Raw genomic sequence first — 18,628 nt, 5'->3', positions numbered from 1 at the left:
CCACTGGCTCCCACCCACATTATGGCAACAGCCTGCAAGTCTCCTTAGAGCAGATAGGAAAATGCTCCAGACCACTACTGAATAACATCCTTCTCATGGGAACGAGGAAGAACCCTATGTATGCCTATTCAGAAATAAATCCAAATGAATTCAATGGGATTTACTCCCAGCGTTCCATTAAACACACATAAAATGCTGAAGCGTTTTAGTACTAAACACTGAATATAATTTATTGATATATATATATATGTATATACGGGGATACACAAACACAGAATCTTGAAGGGAAGAAATATTCTCTGTATGGCCATACCGGAAGAAAATGAAATTAACTGCTGATTCAGAATTCACACCACAGATCTACTGTAAAAAAATAATAAGGTGCTTTCTAACAGAGAAGAAAACTTACATAAAGCAAAGCTGTATATGTATATTTATGTATGAACACACACACACACACACACACACACACTGCCAGAATCGCTCCTTGACCTTTTTAGAGTTGCCCCCCACCATGTCGCTGACCGGTAAATAAAAAAAACCTTGAAACAGCTCACTAAAATGCTCCATCCAAAGGAGAACGGAGGACTGTGATGCTATGGATCAGTCTTGGCTGAATATTTGGCAAACTCTGTTTTCCATGTTCCGCCCCAACCGGAACGAACTTATACTTCTGTGCGGTAAGTTCTTTTTGGTGGCGCATCTGACTTAGGTCCAAGACGCCCGCTTGGTTCACGCACCAAGGGTCGTAGATTTCTTCCGTCGGGCATGGATGAGGAGGGTGCACCATCTTCATGAGTTTGGGACGCATGACAACGCCCAGCAGATCTTTCTTAAATGATTCCCAGGAGTTCTGTCTGAGGAAGACTTGACACAGCTCATCATCACTGAAAAGGGAATTGAAAATTGAGAATAGGGTGGTGTAATGGTTCTAGGGGTTGCTCGTGCGTAAACCGGTGCAACGCCTGGCTGGGTTGCCTGAGTGAACCTTTTCTGTCCAGAACCTTTTCTCAATCGCTGGCAGAATCCGTCAGTGGGCGTTTCTCGAACTTCTTCCAGCAAAGAAGCTCTTTGACGCCTAGTCTCCTCCTACTCTCCCTGCGCGGAAGCCTTCTGCGCAAGGAGGGCGTAGGCAGCGGAGGACCCTTACTCTCCCCGCTGGTCCCTGGCAAGGAGTCATGGGACCACCTCGCCGATTCCCCCATCTGCCCCCCTTCTCCACTGGTGCTACGCTGATTCTCTTCCCCAGAAGATGGGCTGCCTCTCCCCATCCCGGGACGCTCTCTGGAACCCCTCCGGAACCTGCTCTCTCCCTCCAGCCCTGATGGCAGTTCCCTGACAGGTGGCATCCCCCTGCAGCCAAACAGTTATTCTCTTTTATATATATATATATATATATATATATAATTTTTATGAATTTCAACATACCAATTATTATACATTCCACAAAACTTCACATCTTATACAATCTTTTCGGACTTCCATCAGCACCTCTGATGATCCACCATTTTTATCATTTCTTCTGCATTTCTTAAATTCTTAAATTCCTATTGCCTTTAATTATCTTAACTCACAATCCACCTCTTTAACCATTTTTGCAATAATTCAAATAATTTACCTCACAAAACTTATTGCAAACCTACAAACGCAATCTGGTCATCACAATTACTTTCCAAATAGTCCGTAAATTTACACCAGTCTCCTATGAATCTCTGGTCCCGCAAGTTTTGAATTCTTCCGGTTAGGCCAAACAGTTATTCTCTGCAGGGCCGGATTTAGGTTTGATGAGGCCCTCAGCTACTGAAGGTAATGGGGCCCTTTATATGTCCAGCTGTCCTTTGTCAACAAAAAATTGTCGCTGTTTTTTGTGTTGAATATATGCTATATGGTAATTTCTGGACCTAAAAGGTATCTAAAGCCATTTGCACATAACAAAATATGTATTTTATCAAAGTAATTGTTACAACCAGGCACCCTATATATAAAAATGAGCAAACCAGTGATATTTTAGGGAGCAGGCTAGCAGGCGGGGCCCATTACAGTGGGCCTTTTAGTTATATACCGCTCTGGATACTTAACTTTCGGGTTACAAATGCGGCAAACCTGGAAGTTATACTTCTGGATTTAGCACATGCACAGAAGTGTTCTGTGTGCCACGCGCATGCACAGAAGCTCTCAATCGTCCCGCACTCATGCGCAGAAGCAGCACCTCTGCCAACAGACTTTTCAGGATGTGGAACGAATTTAATTCATATCTGGAGGGCCCACTGTACAGTCATAGGTAAAGGTAAAGGGACCCCTGACCATTAGGTCCAGTCGTGGCCGACTTTGGGGTTGCAGCGCTCATCTTGCTTTATTGGCCGAGGGAACCGGCGTACAGCTTCCGGGTCATGTGGCCAGCAAGACTAAGACGCTTCTGGTGAACAAGAGCAGCGCACAGAAACGCCATTTACCTTCTCACCGGAGCGGCACCTATTTATCTACTTGCACTTTTGACGTGCTTTCGAACTGCTAGGTTGGCAGGAGCAGGGACAGAGCAACGGGAGCTCACCCTGTCACGGGGATTCGAACCGCCAACCTTCTGATCGGCAAGCCCTAGGCTCTGTGGTTTAACCCACAGCGCCACCCGCGTCCCTCACTGTATAGTCATACCTCGGGTTAAATATGCTTCAGGTTGAGCACTTTCGGGTTGCGCTCCATGGTGATCCAGAAGTAAAATAATGTGTTACTTCCGGGTTTCGCCACTCGCACATGCGCAGACGGTCAAAATGACGCCACGTGCATGCGCAGAAGCTTTGAATTGTAACCCACTTTAGGATGCGAATGGGGATCCGGAACGGATCCCGTTCATATCCAGAGGTACCACTGTACTTACATCATAGGAGCCTACACAACACAAAACACTGTTGCTGTATGTAGGTTTTATTTTATTTGTTTTTTTATCTTATGTTTTGGAAATGTACATCCATTTTTTTCCCTTTGAAATTTTTTTGGGGCCCCCAAGAGAGTGGGGCCCTAAGCTATAGCTTGTTTACCTTATACGTAAATCCGGCACTGCTTCTCTGGTGCAAATGCCAGAGCATCAGTTCTCATTTTCTCCTGGGAGAAAAGACCCATCTAGTCCAGCACTCTGTTCTCACAGCGGCCAACCACATGCTTCTGGAAAAGCCCACAAGGAGAATCTGAGCACAACAGGACATAGCTGACATACTGAGTATCCATTGATAGCCTTTTCCTCCATGAATTGGTCTAATCCCTTTTTAAAGATTCCAACTTGGTGGCCATCACTGCATCTCTTGGGATATGCTACCCCACCTCAAAGCCATGGGGTGATATTCAAGTAAGTCTTACTCAGAGTAGATCTACTGAAATTAATGGACCTAACTTAGTCATGTTCATTAATTTTAGTGGGCCTGCTCAGAGTAAAACTTAATTGAATACAACCCCATTGGTCCGTTTTGAAAACTGAATGGTGTCATTTAGCTTCTTTTAATTTGTTATCTTGATTTCTTATTTTTCCAGTTTTGCCAATTCTGCATAGTCCACAAGTTTTTGTATCCATTCTTCTTTCGTCAGGACTTCTTACTCTTTCCATCTTTGTGCAAATAACATTCTTGCTGCTGTAGTCGCACACATGAATAAATTTCTATACAGTGGACGCTCGGGTTGCGAACGTGATCCGTGCGGGAGGCGTGTTCACAACCTGCAGCACTGCGTCTGTGCATGCACGGGTTGCGATGTGGCACTTCTGCACATGTGCAAAGTGCAATTTAGCGCTTCTGCGCATGCACCAAAACCCGGAAGTAACCCATTCCGGTACTTCCGGGTTCGGCGCAGTGCGCAACCCAAAAACATGCAACCTGAAGAGGTATGAATGTCCTGTTTAGGTTCTGTTCTGTTCTAAACCTGCTTCTCATTGGCTCCAGCAAACCACATAATATTTGAACACTCCGTACAGATACAGGGAAATAGATTTGTCAAAGGATCCTCAAGCTTAGTCTACAACATAGCACCTGCGTTTCCCTCATTATATAATGGGCTTGATCCCATGCATCACAACCCCCCCAATATCTCGCGCCAGCCCACCCCAATGCTTCAGTCAGGCTTACCTGGGATATTTCATCTTTATTTTGCCAAATTTTATCATGGTGGCAGCATCTGCCCATTCCTCAACCTTCTCTTTTTTCAGGCGGATGATCTCTGCCCCCTGACTGACCAAAACTATGACACGGCTATCTTGCAGATTCGCCTGAGAAGAAATGCAAACCGTGATTGTACAACTTTTGAACGGACCACCTTTAAAAGTACCGTATTTGCAGAGTCTGATTTAATTCAATTTGGGCTGCCGAAGGCTTGCCACTCCATTTGTACGTAACTGCTGAATGCAAGGAGTACGACAAGGCTGTATATTGTCTCCCTGCTTATTTAACTTATATGCAGAATTCATCATGTGAAAGGCTAGGCTGGATGAATCCCTAGCCGGAATTAAAATTGCCAGAAGAAATATCAACAACCTCAGATATGCAGATGACACAACCTTGATGGCAGAAAGTGAGGAGGAATTAAAGATCCTTTTAATGAGGGTGAAAGAGGAGAGCGCAAAATATGGTCTGAAGCTCAACATCAAAAAAACGAAGATCATGGCCACTGGTCCCATCACCTCCTGGCAAACATAAGGGGAAGAAATGGAGGCAGTAAGAGATTTTACTTTCTTGGGCTCCATGATCACTGCAGATGGTGACAGCAGCCGCAAAATTAAAAGATGCCTGCTTCTTGGGAGAAAAGCAATGACAAACATAGACAGTGTCTTAAAAAGCAGAGACATCACTTTGCCAACAAAGGTCCGTATAGTTAAAGCTATGGTTTTCCCAGTAGTGATGTATGGAAGTGAGAGCTGGACCATAAAGAAGGCTGATCACTGAAGAATTGATGCTTTTGAATTATGGTGCTGGAGGAGACTCTTGAGAGTCCCATGGACTGCAAGAAGATCAAACCTCTCCATTCTGAAGGAAATCAGCCCTGAGTGCTCACTGGAAGGACAGATCGTGAAGCTGAGGCTCCAATACTTTGGCCATCTCATGAGAAGAGAAAACTCCCTGGAAAAGACCCTGATGTTGGGAAAGATGGAGGGCACAAGGAGAAGGGGACAACAGAGGATGAGATGGTTGGATAGTGTTCTCGAAGCTACCAGCAGGAGTTTGACCAAAGTGCAGGAGGCAGTGGAAGACAGGAGTGCCTGGTGTGCTCTGGTCCAGGGGGTCACGAAGAGTCGGACACGACTAAACGACAACAACAGCTGAATGCAAGACATTTTCTGGATACAAGGGGCTGGAGTGAAAGAATACCCAAGGCCTCTTTCATGAACATAAACAGGGATGCAAGAGGCAAGATCCGTCCCAGTTCCTCAAGAAATTCAGCCTCTTGTATTCTTCAGGCTAATTATTGCAAAGGCATTGGATATCTGAAAGGCACTAGGACATTTATTGCAATTTAATCAAAAATCATATAATAAGCGAAATAATTCATTGAACTATTTTAAACTCCTTTTATTCAGGCTTTTGCTGTTCCGCCCACTATTTCATTTCATTTTTAATTTGTAGACCACCTTTCTATCTTACACACAAGGTGGCTTACAGCAACAAAATATACGACAAAGAACACCCTAATAGGTCGAAGGAATTTCTTTTGCATAGAAATGTTCTCTTTTATGTATGTTATCTGTTTTGTTATACTGTTGACTGGTGATATTAAAATCAATAAAATTTAATTGAAAAAACAACAATGCGCACCATAGAAGACTCTGACCAATACAAAAAAAGTCATAATAAAACATAACTTTACAATGGAATTACTTTTATCAAATAAAGTAATATTCGGTAATCGGTTAGAATATGATAGCACACCATGAAATGAACTCTCAAAAGGTCAGCAAATAATAAACAAACAGAAATTCACTCTTAACAATTACAATAAGTAACAACTAAACTATTATTGATAAAAGTAACTGCAAGTCACAATGCATAAAATATCACAGAGGGCTGTTTACTAAGTCCCTGGTCCCCCTAGAATGAAAGGGAAGGGGGAGGAAAGGAGCAGGAACTCTTCTATTTTATATAGATATATAGGGATAGATATATAGATATAGATATAGATCTATATATCCATTTAATATTATACATTCACATCATCTTTATCCGCTATACCGCCTTGGCTCTTAGAACCTGTAGACTTCCTTCCTTCCTGCCTCATGGCTTTCAAAATTAACCTTTATATCATTGCAATTTATACGTTTTCCAATTCTAATTACACTCATTGCAGAATATCTCAAATAAATTAAATAAATATAGAAAGAGCAGAAACTCTTTTAAGCAATTTCTGCAATATGAACCAGCCTGACTGATCCTGCCTGTCACTAAATGAGTGAAACCAATAAGTGGAGTCGGAAGGGCAATTCTTAAGTGAGTTGTTTAGACACCGGCCCATAGGGACCCCCAGAGTCCTAAAGAACTACTGTTTCCTCCTCCCTTTTAATGCAGTTTTTCAGTACAGTGGTACCTCGGGTTAAGAACTTCATTCGTTCTGGAGGTCCATTCTTAACCTGAAACTGTTCTAAACCTGAGGTACCACTTTAGATAATGGGGCCTCCCGCTGCCGCTGCACAATTTCTGTTCTCATGCTGTAGCAAAGTTCTTAACTCGAGGTACTATTTCTGGGTTAGCGGAGTCTGTAACCTGAAGCATCTGTAACCCGAGGTACCACTGTAGTCATGAGGTACACCAACTCTTGGAGGCGGAGGTGTCTTCAGTCCCCCAAATTTTTGTTTGAAGGGGGCCCAGCCTGCTGCCCCCCACGCAGAAGGCTTGCACTAGCCTGCATAGCACCGAGAGGCACGTGTGACATCACGCAGCGCAAATATGATGTCACACGTGCGCCAAGACCTCCCGATCTGGGGGCAACCCGCCCCTCTGCCCCTGCATGGCAGCCATTTTGTGTCTGGTGCCCACAGCACTATCTCAAAATTCAGATTGCTCCCACGAGTTCAAAAAAAAGGTTGATGACCCCTGCTATGTAGTCCCACCATGGCCACGAAATGTTGGAGACTCATTCCTCGTGTCTGCAGTCATGGGACTGTTGTCTGTCACATGACAGTGTATGTTTTCATTCCACAATGTGGGAAGTGATGGAGACAGGATGTTTTGGTATTACTGTGTTCCGTGAAGTGGAACTATTGTCCTTTGTTCTTTCTCTCTTTGCTGTCTGATGAGAAAGAGGAAGGAGCTAATTCAGAATGCTCCAAGTGTATTACATGTAAATAAATGTAGATTAGCCAAAATGCTGTGCTATTGGTTCTGTTACGCAAACTGCAATACTCTGCGGATCCCTAAGTGTGCTAATGCCTTTTTGCATCAGCCGATGTGATGTTAGGGCAGAAGAAAGCTTTTGAAGCTCCAGAAGGATCGACCAGGAGGGAGAGAACATGCCACTCGGGCATGTGTCTCTTCTAGGGTCCTACACAAGAGTAGGACGCTCCTAACATGAAAATGTCCGGCTCTATAAGGCTAGAATATACTTACTATCATTTCTCCTTTGCGCAATTCATCCATTCTGATGTATACAGCTGCTGCAACAGAAGTTGGCATCTCTCCATAGGAAGTAGAGTACGTGGGTTCCTTTACAAACTCTCCCGATATAATCTTTTGAACAACTTCCCGCTCGTCGTCCCCATGATGCTTCTGAATGAATGAACTAGAAATTGAAAAGTGGGGGCACACTTGTTTGTTTGTTTCTTTATTTGTTTGATAAAATATATACACCACCTCAAAGCTGTTTAGAAAATGATAAAACGATAAAATCATCACTAAAAAAAATTGCAGCCATAATTTAAAATGTACAGAAAGTTAAAACCAGGATAAAAGAGACTAAGGCAATTTAAAACTCATAGAAATGTTCTAAACATCTGGGTAAAGGTAAAGGGACTCCTGACCATTAGGTCCAGTTGTGACCGACTCTGGGATTGCAGCGCTCATTTCGCTTTATTGGTCGAGGGAGCCGGCATACAACTTCCAGGTCATATGGCCAGCATGACTAAGCCGCTTCTGGCGAACCAGAGCAGCACACGGAAACACCATTTACCTTCCCGCCGGAGCGGTACCTATTTATCTACTTGCACTTTGACGTGCTTTCGAACTGCTAGGTTGGCAGGAGCAGGGACCGAGCAACGGGAGCTCACCCCGTCATGGGGATTCGAACCGCCGACCTTCTGATCGGCAAGTCCTAGGCTCTATGGTTTAACCCACAGCGCCACCCGCGTCCCTTAAAAAAAAAAAAAAAAAACCTACGGCACCCAGTATTCCCAGGTGGTCTCCCATCCAAGTACTAACCAGGCCTGACCCTGCTTAGCTTCCGAGATCAGACAAGATCGGGCATGTTCAGGGTAGTATGGCCCACATCTGGGTGGGTTTATCTAAATATGAATGCGTTCAGCAGGCACCAAAAAGAATACAGTGAAAGTGCCTAGCTTGATATCAACAGGTAAGGAGTTCCAAAGTGCAAAGGATTGGGTTATTACAAACACGGCGCAGGTATTATGAAGCACCTGTAAAAGTGTCAAATGCAGGCTGCTCTTTGATGGTTCACTGTGCCTTGTGAGTGTGATGGCCTGGGAATCTGATTCAGAGGCTGAACGGGAGGAATCCCAGCCTGCACAGGAGTACCCGCCTCCAGGGCCGGCTGAGCTGGGGCAGTGCCTTGTATCTGAAGCGCCTGCACCTGTGCCGGATCCTCAGGAGCAGGAACCAGGTGAATCCACTCTGGCTCCAGAGGTGTGCTGGACCCGGGGAAAAGGTACCGTGAGCGTAGTCTGAGTCCACACGAAGAGGGGCGAGGTCCGAGGCGGAGAGCCGGGCGGGGAACAGGAACGCTGGAACAGGAGGCCGAGCAGGGAACAGGAACACCGGATGGTCAGGAACAGGAGGCCGAGCAAGGAACAGGAGCACCGGATGGTCAGGAACAGGAGGCCAAGCAGGGATCAGGAACACAGGAAGGTCCAAAGCCAACAACGACGTTGCTCCCGCAACCTGGGACCGGGCTGACTGGGCTTTTATCCTCTTCTAAGGCCAGGGGCGGTCCCGGCCCCCAGGAGCCCCGCCTCCTCTGGCCTTAAGGCGAGCACTCCTCCTGGGAGCAACCAGTTCCCTTCGCCTCTCTGCCCTAAGCCTCTGCAGATCAGGAGAGGCCGAAGGGTTACTGGGCCCTGGAGGAGGCTCACCTGTAGCCACTGAGTCCTCAGGCCCCTCTGGGGCCTGAAGGGTTTCACCTGGGGCCAGCTCCTGGTGCTCTGCCACAGGTGCAGGCTCTTCAGCATCTAGGCCTTGCCCCAGTTCAGCCGGCCCTGGAGGCGGGGACTCCTGTGCAGGCTGGGATTCCTCTGGTTCATCCTCTGAATCGGAATCCCAGGCCATCACACCATCCCCCCTCCCAGGCCCCCCCCCTCAACCGAGGGTCCGGACCCGGCTTGCCGGGGTACGTCGCATGGAACTCTCGGAGGCAGGCAGGTGCGTGGACGTTGGCCGCTGGTTCCCAGGAACGGTCCTCCGGTCCGTACCCCTTCCAGTCAATGAGATACTGCAGCTTTCCCCTGCGGTATCGGGAGTCCAGGATGCGTTCCACCTCGTACTCAGGCTCTCCCTGAACCAACACTGGCTGCGGTCGGGGACGGTTCGGGTGGAACTCGTCGGGTGGGGCCACTGGACTCAGAAGGGACCTGTGGAAGACCGGGTGAACCTTCAGGGTTGCGGGTAACCGGAGACGGAATGCCACAGGAGAGACTTGGTCCACGATAGGGAACGGGCCGGTGAATCGGGCGTCCAACTTCCGCGAAGGTCGAGAGGGGTGGAGGTGGCGAGTGGAGAGCCAAACCAGGTCACCGACGCGAAGTTCCGGCCCCACCTGGCGGTGGCGGTCGGCCTGGGCTTTGTACGCTTCCTTGGCCTGGTGCAGTTGCTCCACCAAAAGCTGTTGCTGGGACTGGAGCTCTTGAAGCCACTCCGTCACCGCCGGGACCGCGGATGCCGGCAGCACATCTGGAAACAGCCGTGGATGATAACCGTAACTGGCCTGGAACGGGGTCTGCTGGGTGGACGCATTCACCGCGTTGTTGTAGGCGAACTCCGCCAATGCCAGGTGGTCGACCCAGTCATCCTGCTGGTAGCTGCAGTAACACCGGAGGTACTGCTCCAGCACCGCGTTCGCCCGTTCCGTCTGGCCATCGGTCTGTGGGTGGTAGGCTGACGAGAGGCAGACCTCTGTCCCGAGGGTCTGGTGTAATGCTCGCCAGAACCGGGATGTGAACTGAACGCCCCGGTCGGACACCACGCGCTCAGGTAGGCCATGCAGGCGGAAGACATGCTGAAGGTACAGCTGAGCGGTTTCCTTGGCTGTGGGTACAGATGGGCAGGGGGCGCAGTGCACCATCTTGGTGAAATGGTCGGAGAAAACTAGGAGGCAGGTACAACCACGAGACGGGGGTAAGTCCACTACAAAGTCCAACGAAACCGTGTGCCAAGGGCGCGGTGGAACTGGCAATGGCTGAAGTAGGCCGGGGGGTCGCCCGGTAGGGCCCTTGGCGCGCCGGCAGACATCACAACCAGCAACGTATCGAGCCACGTCAGCCTTCAGGCGGGGCCACCAAAACTCACGACTGACCAGATGGGTGGTCCGATACCGTCCAAAGTGCCCCGCTGCTGGGGCATCATGGGCCATCCGGAGAACCTCCAGCCGCAGTGGCCCTGGCGGGATGTACAGACGACCGTGGTGCAGCAGAAGGCCCTGATGCAGGACCAGCCCCGGATACTGTGGGCTGGACCCTACAGCCAGCTCCTGGAGTCGTTCCTGGGCCCAAGCGTCGACCCGCTGCTGTTTCCGCACCCGAGCCTGCAGTGGCTCCGCCTCCTGGGTGGCCAGGAATGCAGCTGGAGGTAGGATCGTGGTGGGTTCTGCTTGCTGTACCGTGTCTGAGTTGTCTTCAGGTTTCCGGGACAGGGCATCCGCCTTCTGGTTCTGAGAGCTAGGGATGTAGCGGATCCGGAACTGGAACCGGGAAAAGAACAACGCCCACCGGATCTGTCTTTGGTTCAGCTTGCGGGTGGTCTGGAGGTACTCCAGGTTCCGGTGGTCGGTTCTCACCTCCACCGGATGTCGTGCCCCCTCAAGATGGTGGCGCCAGACCTCAAAGGCCACCTTGATGGCCAGTAGTTCCCGCTCCCACACAGTATAGTTACGCTCCGCTGGTAGGAGCTGGCGGGAATAGAAGGCACAGGGTAAGAGTGGCGCTTCAGGTCCATTCTGTTGAGACAAGACGGCACCGAGAGCCGTACTGGAGGCGTCGGTCTCCACCACAAAGGGTCGAGAGGGGTCAGGATGTTGTAAGATTGGCGCCCTCTGGAAACAGGCCTTCAACCCCTGAAACGCCTCCTCTGCCTCCTTGTCCCAGGAAAACGGCGTCTTTGGGCGCAGTAGCCGGGTCAACGGGGTGGTGCGATGAGCATAATCTGCGATGAAGGTCCGGTAGTAGTTGGCGAACCCCAGGAAACGCTGTAGGTCCTTGCGGTTCCGGGGTGCCGCCCATTCTCGAACCGCTGCCACCTTCCCAGGGTCCATCTGCACCCCATCTGGAGAGAGCCGGTGTCCAAGGAAGTCCACAGTCCGCTGATGGAACTCGCACTTGCTGAGCTTTGCGTACAAACGGTGCTCACGCAAGCGCTGCAGCACGGTCCGGACATGTCCCTCATGGCGAGCCGGGTCACGGGAGTAAACCAGTATGTCATCCAAGTACACCACCACGTACTTGTCTAACAAGTCCTGGAACACGTGGTTGATGTAGCGTTGGAACACAGCAGGCGCGTTGCACAAACCGAAAGGCATAACCAAGTATTCGAACTGCCCGTACCGGGTCCCAAATGCTGTCTTCCACTCATCCCCGGCTCGGATCCGAATCAAGTTGTAGGCCCCCCGGAGGTCCAGCTTGGTGAACACCTGTGCCCCTTGCACCCGCTCCAGCAACTCCGAGATAAGGGGCAAGGGGTACCGGTCTGGGATGGTAATTTTGTTCAGGGCTCGGTAATCATGGCAAGGGCGAAGTTCCCCACATTTCTTCTTAACAAAGAGCACTGGTGCCGCGGTAGGCGAGGTGGAAGGCCTAATGAACCCACGCTCCAGGTTCTTGCGCAAGAAGTCCTGCAAAGCCTCGCGCTCTGGCTCTGTTAGAGAATATAAGCGACTCACTGGTAAGGGCGCTCCGGGCTGGAGGTCTATGCCGCAGTCAAAAGGCCGATGCGGCGGCAGCTGGTCTGCCCCCCGTTCCTCGAACACGTCCTGGTAGTCCTGGTACACGGCTGGGAGCGTGGGTGCTGCCTCCTCCGTGGGCGCGGCCGCCAGCGTCTCGGATTGAGCATGGGAACATGGGTCTGGGAAGTGCACAGTCCGTTTGACCCAGTCAATCTGAACGTTGTGAGCTTCCAGCCAGTCCATCCCGAGCACGAGGGGGAACCGGGGCATAGAGGCAATGTCCAAAGTTCGCAACTCCCGGTGCTGCTGGAGACACAGGACCAGGGGCTGGGTCTCCTGAGTAACGGCTCCTGAACGTAGAAGCCGTCCGTCAATTGCTTCCACCTGGACCGGTTCTGGCTTGTTCCGAAGTGGCACCTGATGATGGGCAGCAAAAGCAGCGTCCATATAAGAACGGGTTGCTCCTGAATCCACCAAAGCATGGGTAAGAATCCAGGGCCCACCTGGAGGGTATAAACGTACCGGAACCATAAGATGTTGCGAGTCCATTGGTGCGGGCCCATTCTGCGCTGTTTGGGACCCCCGGTAGCTAGGGCCATCAGCTACTGGGGGTTGGCGGTTTCCCTGCGGCTGGCGTTTCTCAGGGCAGGACCGAGCGTAGTGTCCACTTCCGCCACAGTAGAGACATAGATTCCCCTCCCGACGCCGCACCTTCTCTGCGGGGGAAAGGCGTGGCCGCACTGCCCCGAGCTGCATAGGCTCCTCCGATAACTCAGTTGTGACCGTGGGGCTGCCGGAAGAAACTGGTGCTGAGAACTGGAGGTGTCGTCGGCCCCGGGCCTGGCGACGATCCTCCAGCCGGTCGTCTATCTGTAGACTCCGTTGAATGAGAGTGTCTAGCGTGGTGGGGCGTTCCATTGTGGCCAGCTGGTCCAGTATCTCGTCCGAAAGCCCTTCGAGATACTGGTCCCGCAATGCCGAGTCGTTCCAGGTCAAGTCCTGTGCCAACAGCCGAAACTCCGTGGTATATGCGGCCACCGTGGACTCGCCCTGTTTCAACTGCCGAATCGCCCGGTTGGCTTGACTCCCTTTCTGGGGGTTGCCGAACGCGGCCTCCAAAAGATTGCAAAACCCCTTATAGTCTGCCAGCAAGGGGGAGTCTTGCCTGAGTAGCGGCAACGCCCACTTGGCCGCCTGGTCTTTTAACAAACTAATCAAAAAGTGCACCTTGGTGCGGTCGTCAGGGAAGTTCCGGGCTCGCCCCTGAATATACAGCTTGGCTTGGGCGAGGAACATGGGAAAGCTGGCCGGGGCTCCATCAAATTTCTCGGGCAAAGCCACTGGGTACTTGCCAGGAGCCGGGGCGTCGGCCCCAGGAGCCGGTAGGGCTTCCAAGCGCTGCTGAAGTGCCGTAACCGCGTCGCTGAGCTGCTGCACGGTGTGAGTCAAGGCCTGGTTCTTCTGGGCCAAAGCCACCAGCGCAGCCACCTGGTCAGCCATGGCCTCTGGCTCTTCCCGAACGCACCCCAACGAAGGGGGAGTGCGGGTGTGGCGGGAGCAAACTGTGCTGGACCCGGGGAAAAGGTACCGTGAGCGTAGTCTGAGTCCACACGAAGAGGGGCGAGGTCCGAGGCGGAGAGCCGGGCGGGGAACAGGAACGCTGGAACAGGAGTCCGAGCAGGGAACAGGAACACCGGATGGTCAGGAACAGGAGGCCGAGCAAGGAACAGGAGCACCGGATGGTCAGGAACAGGAGGCCAAGCAGGGATCAGGAACACAGGAAGGTCCAAAGCCAACAACGACGTTGCTCCCGCAACCTGGGACCGGGCTGACTGGGCTTTTATCCTCTTCTAAGGCCAGGGGCGGTCCCGGCCCCCAGGAGCCCCGCCTCCTCTGGCCTTAAGGCGAGCACTCCTCCTGGGAGCAACCAGTTCCCTTCGCCTCTCTGCCCTAAGCCTCTGCAGATCAGGAGAGGCCGAAGGGTTACTGGGCCCTGGAGGAGGCTCACCTGTAGCCACTGAGTCCTCAGGCCCCTCTGGGGCCTGAAGGGTTTCACCTGGGGCCAGCTCCTGGTGCTCTGCCACAGGTGCAGGCTCTTCAGCATCTAGGCCTTGCCCCAGTTCAGCCGGCCCTGGAGGCGGGGACTCCTGTGCAGGCTGGGATTCCTCTGGTTCATCCTCTGAATCGGAATCCCAGGCCATCACACCAGGTGGTTGAGGACTCAGTGCCTACAGGTGAGTCTCCCCCTGGGCCCAGTAACCCTTCAGCCTCTCCTGAACTGCAGAGGCTCAGGGCAGAGAGGCGGAGGGAACTGGTTTCTCCCAGGAAGAGTGCTCGCTTTAAGGCCAAAAGAGGCGGGTCTCCTGGGGGCCGGGACCGCCCCTGGCCTCAGAGGAGATAAAGGCCAGTCAGCCCGGTCCCAGGTTGTGGGAGCAACGTCGTTGATGAGCTGTTTCGGCCAGCATCCAGTCCTGTTTCCCCCAGAGTTCCTGTCCTTGCCCGGCTTCCCTCTGTGGACCCCACTTTGCCCGAGGAGGACTGTCTGCCGACCCTCAACTCAGGTCCTGGACCTCGCCCCACGGTAACCTTCCCCCCCTGGACCAGCACAGTGAGATACAAGAACCCTTATCTCAAATTTTTGCACACTGATCAGAGAGAAGAGATCTCCCCACCTGACATTCATGTGATCTCAGGTGAACAACAGGTGGACGTGGTTTGCCCAAAATAATATTGCAGGCCAAATCCAGAGGTTTGGTGGCCCCCATTAGACCCATGGATTGGCGGTTCCACACTACAGGTTTAGCCCCTTGCTGTCAGGGTCTGGGCAGATGAGGAATGGGAGAAACCACCTCCCCAGCTTGACCCTTCTAGGGAGGAGGAAGAGGAAGACAGTTTAGCAGAAGGAAACTGTTAAGTTGTGGGTGAACATATGAACATATCAGACGACACAGCGATTCTTCAAACAGCTCTTGTTTATTCACAGACCAGAACAGAACTGAACTGAAGGGTTCAGCCAGCCTGCTTATATAGAGCTCCACTACAACGCAACAGTAACCACTTTCTGTAACTATCCAATCATTGAACATCACTTTCAATCCCTTATTTGCATATGGACCTGAGTGAAAACTATCTACAGTATCCCCCTGCTGGCCCAGGGTGAGAACTTCAGTACATAACAGAAACTAATCCAAAATGAAATGCTTCCAGATATTTTGTGTAGCTCACCTGCATAGCTGATATAAAACAGCAGAACCGCATTAGCCGGATTTCAATCTCAGCAATTAGAAAAGGTGACAGATTTACAACAGGGGTTGGAGGGAGGTCACAGCTCAGAGGCAGATGAGGGGGGAACAGCTGACAGGGGCGACAGCTGACAGACACAGTGTCTTTAGAAAGCATTCAATTTATAATGAATTTTAAAAAATGATGAAATATACATTTATGAAGAAACCAGAGGCCTTTCTCCTTGGAATAATAGGTTCTGAATTGCCCCAAAAAGATGTAAAAATATTTTTGTATGCCACAACTGCTGCACAGATTTTAATAGCCCAAAAATGGAAAACACAAGAATTACCAATGGTAGAAGAATGGCAGGTGAAGATGATGGACTATGGAGCTGGCTGATCTCACTGGGAGAATCCGCAACCAGAAAGAAGAGGAATATCAAGAAGACTGGAATAAATTTAAAGGCTATTTGAATAAATATCGTAATATTAAAGATTTGTAATTATTTGAAAGAACTAATTAGGCCTAGGATTAAATCAGGATTAAATAAATAAATAAGAAATAGTAGGATAAGAAAAGTTAGGAAATTTGATTATAACCGGAATATTGTTATATGTAATAATGATATTGGAAACTGCTACATTCAATTACAAGGAAATTCAGTTGGAAGAGATTAGAGGAAGTCAAGTAATATGTTTATGAAGTTGGAATTTAACCAATTAACTAAGTTTTATTTATGTATGTGGTGGTGGTATATGTGGGTTTGTAATACTTTATTTTCTTCATTCTTCTTTTTCTCCTTTTTTATTTTATTAATTTTTTTCTTTTTTTATTATGTTATGTCTTTGTATGAAATTCAATAAATATCGTTTGGGGGGGGGAAGCATTCCAGACCCTCCATCTCCCAGAACCCGGCGAGCCTTGAAAGTAGGAGAGCAAAGAGCTCAAAGACAGAGGGCACGTAGCAGCACCCGTAGAAGTGACGAAGGAGGAAGTGGGAGAGACAGGGGTGGAGATTCACTCAGGACAATGCCATTATCCAAGAGGCTGGGTTCTATAGCCTCTCTCTGTAAATACTGAATAAAAAGCAGATTGTAAGAAACATTTCCTTGTCTTTGTACATTCCTGGCAATCACCTGGGAGTTGCCGGCAGCAACCTGCCACTTGCACCCTACACAACTGTCATGATATTGCCAGAGAATGAAGAGGAGGAGCAGAGACAGGCAGAGGAAGAGGGGCAGGAAGTGGCGATTGAGGAAAGAAGGGAAAGCCAGGAGGCGGAACGGCTCACAGATGTTGAACCAGAGCTTCAACACCGCACAGGAAGTTCTGGCACAGACAGTGAAACAATGCCTATTCCGTCTGCCCAGGAAAGGAGGGTGTTAAAGAGGAGGGGACAGAGACATCACATGAAAATTCCACACCTTTTCTGTTGGAGAAGGGGCGGGCGTCAGTGGCGTAGCGTGGGTTGTCAGCACCCAGGGCAAGGCAAGTAATTTGCGCCCCCTAACCTGTGGATTTTAGCAGAGGTGCAGAGAGCTGCGAGTGCGAGCGCCCCCCCCAGATGTTGCGCCCGGTGCGGCCGGCCCCCCTGCACCCCCCACGCTACGCCACTGGTGGGCGTAAGGCACTCCCAGAATCTGCACCGGAGGATTCAGATGCACGATTGTGACGCGCTGCTTGTACATATGTAAAATAAAGACTGTATATACAGTGGTGCCCAGCAAGGCGAATGCCTCGCAAGACGGAAAACCCGCTAGACGAAAGGGTTTTCCATTTTGGAGGTGCTTCACAAAACGAATTTCCTATGGGCTTGCTTTGCAAGACGAAAATGTCTTGCGAGTTCCTGTGGGTTTTTTTCCCTCCCCCCCCCTTTTTCTAAGCCGCTAAGCTGCTTATCAGCTGATCCGCTAAGCCGCTAAGCCGCTTAACAGCTGATCCACTAAGCCGCTAAGCCGCTTATCAGCTGATCCGCTAAGCCACTTAACAGCTGATCCGCTAAGCCGCTAAGCCGCTTATCAGCTGATCCGCTAAGCCGCTTAACAGCTGATCCGCTAAGCCGCTAAGCCGCTTATCAGCTGATCCGCTAATCCACTAAGCCTCTTATCAGCTGATCCGCTAAGCCACTTAACAGCTGATCCGCTAAGCCGCTAAGCCGCTTATCAGCTGATCCGCTAAGCCGCTTAACAGCTGATCCGCTAAGCCGCTTAACAGCTGATCCGCTAAGCCGCTAAGCCGCTTATCAGCTGATCCGCTAATCCACTAAGCCTCTTATCAGCTGATCCGCTAAGCCGCTAATAGCGCTAATCCGCTAAGCCGCTAATGGGCTTGCTTCACAAGACGAAAAAACCACAAGACGAAGAGACTCGCTGAACGGATTCTTTTCGTCTTGCGAGGCACCACTGTATGTATCTCTGAGTGAGCAGAGGCATTTCTTGCGTAGAGTATCCACAAGGCATCACAGCGACCAGCCATTTCTCACCTTTTGTCCACGTTTATCACGACACTTTTATGCTGCCTGTTGAAGAGACTGTCCTGCTTCGTGAATTGGTCATACTGTTCATTCCGCTGACCGAGATAGTAGTCTTTGAGGTCCTTCAATCTCTCCCCACTGAAGGAATTCCACATCGTGCTTTTGAATCTGTCAACGCACGCAATCTCTGCATAAGAAGAAAAGCACGTCTGAAGCTAGTTATGTGAAAAAGCCATTGCCCCCCTTTAAATTTAATTTAATTAAAGGAAAATTCAAAATTTTATCGCACAATAAAATTGCATGTTTTAAAGGATAGGAGTAGCTCAGAAAGTTCCTACTTTTTTTATAAAAAAATTTACCCTGTTTTCACATATCAGGCTTTTAACGCTAACCAAGCCTTTTAGAAATAAGTCGTATTTGTTGGTGCTTATTTCCCAGGTGAGCAGGGTAAGGGTTACAGTCTAAGTTGTCTTTGTGCATTGGCAATATTTATGTTAGGTCCAATGCAGAACAGAAAGAGTAACAGAGGCATTTGTAAAGCAAATGGACATTGTAAGAATGCATGCTTTAGGTTTGTGTTGCCAAAAAAACTTAAACAAGGGCTACTTCAAACTTACTGTAATGTGTAAAAAAATGCATTAAGGT

At 49.9% G+C, this 18,628-nt stretch overlaps 1 protein-coding gene across 3 annotated transcripts in view; it reads right to left on the bottom strand.

The window, feature by feature from the left end:
• Positions 1 to 416: 416 nt before the first annotated feature.
• LOC309351320 (cyclic nucleotide-binding domain-containing protein 2-like) overlaps positions 417 to 18,628 on the bottom strand; it is a 57,234-nt gene continuing 39,022 nt past the window's right edge. For all 3 annotated transcript variants that reach the window (XM_081878886.1, XM_081878885.1, XM_081878884.1), the window contains 4 exons: positions 17,993 to 18,170; positions 7,575 to 7,746; positions 4,110 to 4,249; positions 417 to 887 (listed from right to left, as the gene is read on the bottom strand). In XM_081878886.1, the coding sequence (XP_081735012.1) occupies positions 557 to 887; positions 4,110 to 4,249; positions 7,575 to 7,746; positions 17,993 to 18,170 (821 nt within the window). In that variant the 3' untranslated portion in view covers positions 417 to 556. The remainder of the gene's footprint in view (positions 888 to 4,109; positions 4,250 to 7,574; positions 7,747 to 17,992; positions 18,171 to 18,628) is intronic.

Source organism: Podarcis erhardii (assembly GCF_964252035.2).
Source record: "Podarcis erhardii genome assembly, chromosome: 1".
Classification (NCBI taxonomy): Eukaryota; Metazoa; Chordata; class Lepidosauria; order Squamata; family Lacertidae; genus Podarcis; species Podarcis erhardii.
Note: the sequence above shows the minus strand (reverse complement) of the source record. Positions and strands in the feature narration are given on the sequence as shown.